The sequence below is a fragment of the Staurois parvus genome, unplaced genomic scaffold (genome assembly GCF_062004578.1).
Source record: "Staurois parvus isolate SC_StPar_1 unplaced genomic scaffold, SC_StPar_1.0 ptg000200l, whole genome shotgun sequence".
In the NCBI taxonomy this organism is placed as follows: Eukaryota; Metazoa; Chordata; class Amphibia; order Anura; family Ranidae; genus Staurois; species Staurois parvus.
Genome location: NW_028317996.1, coordinates 2,895,575 through 2,907,605, shown reverse-complemented (window position 1 = coordinate 2,907,605; position 12,031 = coordinate 2,895,575). Strand labels below are relative to the sequence as shown.

The window sequence follows — 12,031 nt, the reverse complement described above, 5'->3', positions numbered from 1 at the left end:
TCACTAATTGAAAGGGGCATGTTCAAAATAATAGCAATGTGGAGTTCTATTAGTGAGGTCATTCATTCTTTGAAAAACAGGTGGCAATTATTGCCCTTATTTAAGGAAGGAAGGCAGCAAATGTTGTACATGCTGGTTACTGTGCATTTCTCTCTGAAATTCTGAGGAAAATGGGTCGTTCCAGACATTGTTCAGAAGAACAGCGTACCTTGATTAAAAAGTTGGAGAGGGGAAAACCTATAAAGAAGTGCAGAAAATGATAGGCTGGTCAGCTAAAATGATCGCAAATGCTTTAAAATGTCAACCAAAACCTGAAAGACGTGGAAGAAAGTGAAAAACTACCATTCGAATGGTTAGAAGAATAGCCAAAATGGCAAGGACTCAGTACTCACAGGTAACTTTAGACCACCTTTGATCTTCCTGGAGCTGATTGTTCACTGTTACAATTAGACGCCTATGTGAAGCCAAGCATTCTGCAAGAAGCCCCCGCAAAGTCCCACTGTTGAAAAAAAGACGTGCTGAAGAGGTTACAATTTGCCAAAGAGCACATTGACTGGCCTAAAGAGAAATGGCGCAACATTTTGTGGACTGATGAAAGTAAGATTGTTCTTTTTGGGTCTAGTGGCTGGAGACAGTTTGTCAGACGACCCCCAAACACTGAATTCAAGCCACAGTACACTGTGAAGACAGTGAAGCATGGTTGCGCAAGCATCATGATATCGGGATGTTTCTCATACTACGGTGTTGGGCCTATTTATCGCATACCAAGGATCATGGATCAGTTTGAATACATCAGAATACTTGAAGAGGTCATGCTGCCTTATGCTGAAGAGGAAATGCCCTTGAAATGGGTGTTCTAACAAGACAACGACCCCAAACACCAGTAAACAAGCAACATCTTGGTTCCAGACCAACAAGAATGACGTTATGGAGTGGCCAGCCCAATCACCGGATCTTAATCCAATAGAAAACTTGTGGGGTGACATCAAAAATGCAGTTTCTGAGGCAAAACCAAGAAATGAAGAACTGTGGAATGTAGTCCAATCATCCTGGGCTGGAATACCTGTTCACAGGTGCCAGAAGTTGGTTGACTCCATGCAACACAGATGTACAGCAGTTCTCAGAAACAGTGCTTATACAACTAAATATTCATTAAGTGATTCAAAGGAAAGCAAAATCTTCAAACATTTTTCATTTTATATAGTGAATGTTTGAGTTTGTAAAGAACAAATTTGATATATTTTTTCTTCATGTTTTGATTTGGATTAGAAGGTGTAATGTTCCCAATGCATTTGTGTATGGAAATAAAAGCTATTAGAAGGATTTTGAGCTTTATTCACTTTTTTTCTACCCACTATTATTTTGAACACGACTGTACATGAATGTATCGTTGTTTCTGACATGTAGTTGTACTGTCTTGGGACACATTTCTAAAGAGTATATCTATGACACTCTAAGTGTTCCAGTGATTGTGTTTTCTTTAGAAAACCTTCAATTTCAACCTCTTTAGTTTGCGGACACCTGCCATACTATGTCAGCAGCAAAAACCTCTTTCTTCCTGTATTTTCCTGTTACCGTGTGTCTGAAATACGTCTTTTGCAATAATATGAGCTTGTAATAGCTGGGTATTTATATTGCTGGATTTTAGTGATTTTGCCAAATGAGGAGAATTGTCAATTCATTTTTTAAATGCATCAGTATTTCCATGCACTCGTGAGTTTTTTATAAGGTTATTTACTGGTTGGATAAATATTTTTGCCTATATTCAGAGGAATTAAAGTTCATTTTAACTTGGTTTTCATACTGATTTACTTAACAATGTAGAGGATGAATAATTGCCGATATGGACCCTTCCTAGAGTAGGTGCTACTTGGCCTCCAAAATACGTTTCATTGCTGATCCTGGTTTCTCTAGCACAAAGCAGGGAAAGAGGTGTGGCAGGTGCTGCATTAAGGGAGAAGTATGGCCAAGGCTCCTTTGCATTCCTATGACCCACAGGAGATGTATGGCCACTTTGTTCGGCGGTCTAAGGTCTGCTGTAGGCTGATGTCACAGGGGTTAGACAAGGCTCTGTAGGGATCCCTAGAATAATTTCAGGATTCGCCCAGATGCCTGAGCAGTAGCAGGCTCAGCTTCTCGGTGCACTGCCCCCTAAATCAGTCCAGCGACAGCTGGAGGGGTAGAGCACAGAGTGGTGACTAACAGTTGCTGCTCTGTTTAGAACTAAATGAGCAGTGGTCTTTGATCGCTCAGTTTGTGTAAAGCCAATCGATTCTGCAGCCATGTAGATGAGTGTATATGTTTGATTACCAGACTTCTGTTCTGTTCTAATCCTCTGTTTACCAACTAATTACTTGAGGATGATATAGCTGAACAAGCCACTAAGCAAGGTAAGAAAATTTGTCACGGTACAGCTGATATGATGTATTCATCTTTCTTTGGCAGAAACACTTGGATATTTATCTGAACTGCTGACAATCAGTGCGCAAATCTAGCTTCAGACAAATGTTTTTGATTTAAAATGTATCGTTTATCATTTTGTATTCACAGGCTTGGTGGGTTGGACAGGACTTTTATGGTGACATCTGGAAGATGTGTTTGAATGCCACCAAAATGACGACATGCATGGAAATTGGAAGTAGTAACCCTAGTAAGTTCCAGCATTAAAATCTCAGTACTTGTTTACATTTATCACATTTGAAGTCAGTGATCTGCCACACTTCCCCAAATTGATCTCAAAGTAATGGGGGGTGCCTTTTGACTTGGAATACGCATATCCGCTTACAGCTCCAGAGTGCCCAGGTTTAGCAGGCTGCAGAGCCACATCTGTGTGCCTGTTTTTATTCCATATATCAGCCTTGTTACTTTAGGCATATGACAGGCTCAATTTTTTTTTTTTTTTTTAGGCCAATTTAACTGCAAATCGATGTTTTATGTGATTGCTGTCAATTTAAATTGGCTTCCTGTATCTTTTAGGAATTTCAGTGGTGAATAAGCTTCACCAGAGCACCCTACTAACAATTGCTATTATAATACCAAATGATGGTGTCATGTTCTCCTCAAGTATCTGTTTAATTTACTCTATGAACAATTTAAGGATTCACAGATGCAGGAGAGTGACGCGTTCCTTATGGCCCTACACAAAGGAAGGTGCATATAACTACTGCAAATAAATCTCACCTATTGAATGAGTGTGATAAAGAAACAGATATGTGGTAATGTTAACCTTTTAAACTGCTTATCACATCCCCTTTAACACCCTCTTTCTCCCAAATATGTTACTTTCATGAACATTAAAACACTTCCTCTCCACAAATTGCAAGTCCTATAAGAATGTTGATTTATTACTCCAATGAAAGCCTATTTTTATGTCTTTGCTAAAGTACAAAAATACCTGATAACCCGTTTTAACTACTTTTAAGCCCAAGGCAGTTTTTAAATTATTTACACAGGTTTAAGCTTTTTTTTTTTTTTTTATTTATAAAAACAGTAGCAGGGACTAGGAGACTGCTGTGACTCCCAAGCTGGATTGTGTATCCATATAGCGTGACGCATGGCTAATCAGAATTTCTAAAATTCTGTTCAATGATTTTAAACAACTGTAATATCAGGCTGCATCATTAAAAAAAGAAAAAATTAAAATGAAGGGGATCTGAATACGTTATGAATGCAGTGTGTGTATGCATGTACAGTATCTCACAGAAGTGAGTACACCCCTCACATTTTTGTAAATATTTTATTATATCTTTTCATGTGACAACACTGAAGAAATGACACTTTGCTACAATGTAAAGTAGTGAGTGTACAGCTTGTATAACCGTGTAAATTTGCTGTCCCCTCAAAGTAACTCAACACACAGCCATTCATGTCTAAACCACTGGCAACAAAAGTGAGCACACCCCTAAGGGAAAATGTCCAAATTGGGCCCAATTAGCCATTTTCCCTTCTCGGTGTCATGTGACTCATTAGTGTTACAAGGTCTCAGATGTGTATGGGGAGTAGGTTTGTTAAATTTGTTATCGTTCTCATACTGGTCACTGGAAGGTCAACATGGCATCTCATGGCAAAGAACTCTGAGGATTTGAAAAAAAGAATTGTTGCTCTACATAAAGATGGCCTAGGCTAGAAGATGATTTGGTTTGATTATATTATTGAATTAAATGTATTATAATATTTTTTATGTTTATTAAACTTATAATTTATGATTTCGTGTTTCAAATTTTAACATACCTGGGATGTATACTAGGCTCTTGTTCTGACAGATTTCAGTGAGTTATTCCTGAAAATTACAGGCCTACAATAAAAAAAATACATATTTCCATACAAAAAAATGTAGCGCTTGAGCACAGAAACACTGACATAATCAGACCGCTATGGAGGTCAAGGAAAAAAGTTAATAAACATGATCTGCTCTTAAGAGGTTTATTTGTTTGTTTTATTGCGTTTTTAGTTTTCTTAGCTGGAAGAGAACTAATTCAAATATATATTTTGTTTCAGATTTTCAGGCCATTCAGGCTATTCAGGCTACTATGATCCTTTCAACCATACTTTGTTGTATTGGACTTCTGAGCTTTGGTCTTCAACTGTTCCGGCTGAAACAAGGAGAGCGATTTGTATTCACTGCTATCATCCAAATGTTGTCATGTGAGTAAATCTTATGTGGTTGTATGTAGATTTTTTTTTTTTTCCTTCTTGTATTGGACAACTCATTTTCTATTTTTTTTTTTTTTTTTTTTTTAATTAAGCGTACATTACACAGGATGAGTATTTAGGTACACTGCGTCATGCCGATGCCTTCAGGCGATTGGGCACCAGCAAAAGAATTTAAAGATCAGGTGAATCTTGGCTTTGCCACCGAAGCTGTACCTGCACCCAGCTGAGTATAAGAAGCGGGGTGGCATGTAATGTCATATTTTTTTATTTTTTATCTTTTTTTTTTGTCACTGGACTCTGCTTAAGGTGCCTGCTTAGGTACCCATGTGGTGGATTATGTTGAGTCAGCCACATATGCTTTTTAGATCCAGCTCCAGTTAGTACACTCCTAGTGAAACATTGACCCCGAAGACCTTTCTTTAGTAGTCTTCTTTAACCACTTCAGTGGTTAACCGTCCGTCAGTATTATCCCTGGACATTTCAATAATTCCTTCCCACTGAGTGCATGCATACACAGCATGTGTCCTCACAGAAGTGTATCTTTATTTGTGAGGCTATATTAAAAAATGTAAAAGTGAGCGCTATCCAGACAGCAGCTGAGCACTCAAGGTAACCAACATAAGCCTTATAAACCGAATGAGTAAACAGTGCAGCGCTAAAACTATGATAAACAATATAAAATTAAATAAGAAAAACCGAGTTCAATTTAATCAGTCTGTGTGGTTATAAAGTGCCAGGTGACTGGTAGAATTCAATCGCGGTGCTCCGTGAGGAAAGGCAGAATTACGCACTCACCAGATGGGCAACAGTTATACGCATTAAATATCACATCCAGAGGTTTCCTCATCAGATATGGGTCTGGTCAGGGTTAAGGTAATCCTCCCTCAAGGTGGTGGTCATCAAATGCCCAGAATCGAAATTACTCGGATCCAGGTAACCAGAGCTCCCTTTAAGGGATAGGTAGAAGAGGCTGCCTGGTTACAGGATGTCTTCCTTCTCTGGGTAAGGCAACTGGATCATAATTATGGGCTCTGCAAATAAATGCTCCTCTCAGGGAGTCAGGGAAGGATGTCCATAGTGTAGTATTTAAATTAAATATTTGAGTAAAAAAAGATGTTTGCAAACAGTATAAAATGAAAAAACCACACCAGGGGTGTAGAAGTGAAACTAACCCTCCGGTAGTCAAAGATGGCCACCGGGCCTCCACGTGGCTCCGGCGGTGTACTGCCACAACGTCCTGGTCCCTCCTTACGCGTTACGTGCGCACGCACTTTCTCTGATGGATCCAGGTAGGAATCGGGATCTGATCCGAGTAATTTAGATTCGGTCCATTTGATGACTACCACCCTGAGGGAGGATTACCTTAACCCTGACCAGACCCATATCTGCTGAGGAAACCTCTGGATGTGATATTTAATGCGCATAACTATTGCGCATCTGGTGAGTGCGTAATTCTGCCTTTTCTCACGGAGCACCGCCATTGAATTTTACCAGTCACCTGGCACTTTATAATCACACAGACTGTTTACATTGAACTCTGTTTTTTTTTCTTATTTAATTTTATATTGTTTATCATAGTTTTAGCGCTGCACTGTTTTATTTGTGAGGCTGCATGTATGTGCTACTGTGGTTGTGGGAGAGCCAAGCTGTTAGCTGTGGGTCTTGTACTAATAGGTCTGAGGGCATTTTTCTGATCACTGTGATTGGCTGTGTTTTTTTCTTTCTCCTCTTGAATGTAGAGAAATGTGCATTTTAATTTTTCTCCATGGTAGAGGACAACAAAATGTAAACAAACCATTGATAAATAGTTCACATAGCTAGATCAGATGCAATCCAAAGACAAACGAAACCAGCACTCAAATCTTCATGCAGACTAAAAGGAATTCAGAATGCCAAACGAGGAGGTGCAGCCCTTCAAAGATTGGGAAATCTGGATACTGATAGACAAAAGCAAACAAGGGCGCACTCTCATCATGCATTACCGTGGTACACCACGTATTTATTGTGTAGACAAATAGATGTATACTCACAAACCAAAGGAAAATCAAAAGCAGAATATGTAGTCTGCAATGGCAGTCAATACAATGCTGTGCCCTGGGTAATGTGTTAGGAATATAAGGATGCCCCATCGTTTGTAGGTTGATAATTTTCATTTCCATCAAAGACACCCCAAAAATCAGAGGACTGAATTCAAAGTGAAAAAATGATGCAGTAGGCTAGTCCATTTTGCTGAAGTCTTATTGCAGCAACTCAAAATGGTACTCAGTGGTTTGTATGGCCCACATGTGCTTGTATTCATGCCTGACAACGTCGGGGCATACTCCTAATGAGACAACGGATGGTGTCCTGGGGTATTTCCTCCCAGATCTGGACCAGGGCATCCCTGAACTTTTGGACAGTCTGAGGTGCAACCTGGCATCGTTGGATGGACCGAAACAAACCCAGAGGTGTTCTGTTGGATTTAGGTCAGGCGAGCGTGGGGGCCATTCAATGGTATAAATTCCTTCATCCTCCAGGAACTGTCTGCATACTCTCGACACATGAGGTTGGGCATTGTCGTGCACCAGGAGGAACCCAGGACCCACTGCACCAGCGTAGGTTCTGACAATGGGTCCAAGGATTTCATCTCAATACCGAATGATAGTCAGGGTGCTATTGTCTAGCCTGTAGAGGTCTGTGCATCTCTCCATAGATATGCCTCCCCAGACTATCACTGACCCACCACCAAAAACGGTCATGCTGAGCAATGTTACAGGCAGCATAACGTTCCCCGGGGCTTCTCCAGACCCTTTCACATCTGTCACATGTGCTCAGGGTGAACCTGCTCTCATCTGTGAAAAGCATAGGGTGCTAGTGGCAAACCTGCCAATTCTGGTGTTCAATGGCAAATGCCACTATGGTGCCGGCCAGTGAGCACCGGGCCCATTAGAGGACGTTGGGCCCTCAGGCCATCCTCATGAAGTCTGTTAGTGATTGGTCAGAGACATTCATGCCAGTGGCCTGTTGGAGATCATTTTGTAGGACTCTGTCAGTGCTCATCCTGTTTCTCCTTGAACAAAGGAGCAGATACCGGTCCTTCTAATGGGTTAAGGACCTTCTACGGCCCTGTCCATCTCTTCTAGAGTAACTGCCTGTCTCCTGGAATCTCCTCCATGCGCGTGAGACTGTGCTGGGAGACGCAGCAAACCACCTGGCAATGGCACGTATTGATGTGCCATCCTGGAGAAGTTGGACTACCTGTGCAACCTCTGCAGGGTCCAGGTATTGCCTCATGCTACCAGCAGTGACCCTGACCCTGGCCAAATGCAAAACTAGTGATAAACCATCAGAAAATATGAGTAGGGAAAAGTCAGTGGCCTCCACCTGTAATACCATTTCTGTTTTGGGGGTTGTCTCGTTGTTGTCCATCTAGTGCACCTGTTAAACATTTTTTCAGCTGCTTTGGTGTTAATGAAGTTATCAACAACCCCCTCTGCTACCTAACTGACCAGATCAACATCCCAGTAGTTTAACTTGATGCTATACTATGTTTTACCTTAATCATGAAGGGGTTAAGGAAGTCACCACCGGGAAAGACTACCCTTTTGCCCTAGAATAGGAAAGTATAACGGCCATCTGGAAAACCCTCTACTCCTGAGGCTTAAGAGTTCCCCTTGTTTAACTCAGCCCTCAAGGTCCAAGGCAAAGCCTGAAGCTCAGTTTCAACTTTATGTCCTGGACCTCAAAGTCCTTCAAGTCAATAAGCAATTCATCTTCAAAATAAAGGGGAACCCACACTTTTCAGAGTAGGGGGACACCTGTTGACCTTTGAAGCCATCTGATCTCACAAACATCTGATATTCTATTTCCACCCTGCTTTTTGTTGTTCCGCAGTGCAGCTCCTATCTCAAGGAGCCATAACCATTGCCCAAGAAAAGTAGAGGTTCCAATATTTCTATTCAAACTGTCCCTAAAGTATAAAAGGGACATCTCTGCTCCTATTCATTTTTTGTATGAGTGTCTTGGACCCAATGGTGCCATTCTAAAGTAGGTCCATGTGCCCAATTTCCCTCAGGTTTGTTGCTTCTGACAGTGTGGGACAAGAGGGTCCAGTCTCTGGATCATCCCATATGGATGACCAGCAGGACCTGGCTTGCGCTGGTATGGTGGGTTACACATTTTGGCACTGGAATCAGAAACATCCTTACTCTTAATGTTTTGGAAAGTACACACAACAGATGCCAGTCTATCAGTCCTATTTATTTTAGGAAAAAAGGGTTTACAACTGCTTTTAGCTGTAAAGAATCCTTTATTGTGAAATACAAGGCCAAAAGTCAAGGGCATTTTTGGGTTTATAGCCTATTGGCCTACTGCTGATGGATATACAGTATACTTTTTATTATATCAGTCAACTTCCATGCTCACTGGCTCTCTTCTCCTCCTTTTTTGTTGAGATATAAAAAATGTGTCTTAAGCTGGTAGCTCCAAGCCTGGGAAACAGGCAATGGTAACAGTGGGATCTAAACCCTGTTAATCTTCCATCGATGAGAAGTACTACCTTGTCCAATTTAATTGGCAGAAAATGTGCCTTGATATAATTTGACAGTTTTTTGCTATCCGTTAATTTGTTTAATTTCTGTCCCACAGGTCTTTGTGTTATGATTGCAGCTGCAATCTACTCTTCCATGTATGAGAAGTTTCACCCAGACTTGGACATTAAGAATGGCACATTTGGATATTCCTTCATCCTCGCCTGGATTGCCTTTGCTTTCACTTTAATTAACAGTATCATGTACTTAATACTTAGAAAACGCAAATAAACCATAGTATATGCTAGACAAATTCACTACAGAAACCAAAATACAGATAACAGTTTTGTATATAATCCATTTTAATATGGTTTTATAGTAAAAGATATTTCTTAAAACATCATGTACTGTTCTCTTAGCATGTTTAACGCTAAGACTAATGCATTATACATGTATCCTGGAACATTGGCTCCTACTGGGAAAAGAATATTGCAATACTTGTATAATGTTATTTTACAACTTGAACTTTTTTGTTTAATTTTATATAAATATATTTTTGCTGTTTTTACTTTGAGATTTAATAAGCATAGGGTAAAGGTTTTATTGTAGCGACAGAGGGGGTAAGTTTGCGATTTAATAAATCAAGCTTGTTGGCTATATGAAAGAAGGACTAGGAATTTGTATAGACATTCTAAAAAAGCTTGCTGCCATAGAGACAATGGGGCATTTGGAGCAAAGAAAGATCCAGAATCCAGCTATTACTTCTACAGTACGAGCTGCAAAATACACCAGTAGCGGTTTCATCTTTGTATCAGCGATTTTAAAAATATATATTGAGGTTAATTTAATATTAATATCAAGCTATATCATAGAGATGTTTTTGACCTGCTTGTGTAAGGGTAAGTTGAGATTGTTGTGCTGTAGTCAGCCCTGTAACAATAGTAGAAATGTATGTGTCAAAGGAATTACTGATTTCTTTAAAGTAGATCTGAACCCAATCAACAAAATCCCATCAACTTTGGTTATTTCACTTCAAAAGTTACCTTTAATCATTTTAAATCTGCAGCTTTCTTTAAAAGAATACATGTTAATCCTTCCATGCCTTTGTGCATGTACTTTCTGTTTATGGGATGACAAAGCCCTGTCCCAAGTGCTCTCAAACGTTGCCAAACTTGCTTCCGATGGAGACTACAACCACCTGTGCTGACTAGTACAGTGCACAAGCATGTTTTTCAGTTGTCTGATTCAGGCTTGTTGGTCTAGAACAATGGCATAGAGCTGCCACTGGAGCTCATGCTTGTAGACAGGAAGTGGGTGCAAAGAGGCTAGAGGAGGTGAAACCTAATGAGATTAAAAAAGATTGATTAAATAAAACTGTTTTTGAGAAGGGGAGGAAAATGACAATTGTTCATTTGCGCAAACTAATTCAGTTAGGGTTTACATCTACTTTAAATTGTTACTGCCTTTTGAGGTAGCTGCAAATAAATATGTATTTTTATCTTTGCTGCTCCAGGTTGTCACTGAGATGGATCTCTAGTCAGTTTAACTGTTTGAAGGTCCTACTGTATGAAACATCGAGCAGAGTGAAGTACTAATTGCTTTGCAATGGTCCCAGAATTTGGTTGGTCACCTTTCAAACTTGACCTGTGGACATATCTTTGGTGAAAGGCTATTGCCAATATAAAGAATGTTTGTATATTTAAATCCACTTTTTTAAAGTGCAAGAGTCCTGCAACTTTTGTTTACATTTAAGTTTTTAATTTTTGCCTCTATTCTTTTTAGTCATAGGTGTATATATAATCCGGTATCATTTTATCCTGAGCCATGACACCCTTGTTTCCGAATACACAGATGCAAAAAAAAAAAAAACCCAATACATTGAAAATTGGGGGGGGGGGGGGGGAGAGATTGATTTAACAGGGCTATGGCTGAAAATGCTGATCGATAAAATTGTGAATGCATTTATCAAAGCTTGCAGACCAGAAACATGACAGTATATATTGAAATGTAGGGGAAAGCGCTCCTAAATAACACCAGTCATTAGTGTAACCTAGCGATGGGGAAATGCTGAGCAGCTGGTGTTGCTGTCGTCATCCATTATGTATTGCACTAGGGATATAAATGAGTGGACTGTCCCTGTGTAAGGTGCAAGTCATTCCTTAAGATGTTTTTAAAGTGCCAATTTTTTATCTGAACTAGAATTTTTGTAAGGCTTCATTATAATCATTACTGGAAGATTTGCTACTTAAAAATGTAACTAGATGCTCTTAAATGATGTACATATACAAGTGCAAATTTGTTTCTATATTTGTTTTGCATGTAGTTTTTAGTATTTAGTTATGGAATATGGTCATTGTATTGTTTAAAAAAAAAAACAAAAAAAAAAATTTCTTTTAACATGCCTCCTGTATTTTTTCCTTTTACTACATATATGGTCTCTTTTTTTAAAACTGCATATGAATAACTGGTATACTTTGTATTTCTGATGAAGTGCGTATCAGGTTAGCATGGAAAAACTATCTATATTCTGATGCACAGTTTGCTACATTCCACCCAGCGAACCTATATTTTTAGTCAGTGTATTATTGACATACTTAAACACAATATACTGTAATCTACACATCCCCAAATAAATGTGAGTTATTAAACTGCTGCATCGAGACTTAAAAATGGTGTACACTTGCTAAGCAAAGACAGTAGGTATCTGAACTTGTAAAAGTGTGATTATACACAAATTTCAGAAGCTAACTGTTTTTTCTTTAACATCAAATTTTTTTATTTTTTTTTAAATGCCAATTGATGTGCAATTTGCTCAAATCTGCAAATCAAATAGCTATGACTTTCCTTTCAATCAATTTTAGACTCCATTC

At 39.3% G+C, this 12,031-nt stretch overlaps 1 protein-coding gene across 2 annotated transcripts in view; it reads left to right on the top strand.

Moving 5' to 3' along the window:
- The window catches only part of EMP2 (epithelial membrane protein 2), a 95,877-nt gene extending 84,319 nt beyond the window's left edge, over window positions 1–11,558 (top strand). For both annotated transcript variants that reach the window (XM_089678231.1, XM_089678232.1), the window contains exons 3-5: window positions 2,551–2,650; window positions 4,498–4,644; window positions 9,280–11,558. In XM_089678231.1, the coding sequence (XP_089534357.1) occupies window positions 2,551–2,650; window positions 4,498–4,644; window positions 9,280–9,452 (420 nt within the window). In that variant the 3' untranslated portion in view covers window positions 9,453–11,558. The remainder of the gene's footprint in view (window positions 1–2,550; window positions 2,651–4,497; window positions 4,645–9,279) is intronic.
- Window positions 11,559–12,031: the final 473 nt, after the last annotated feature.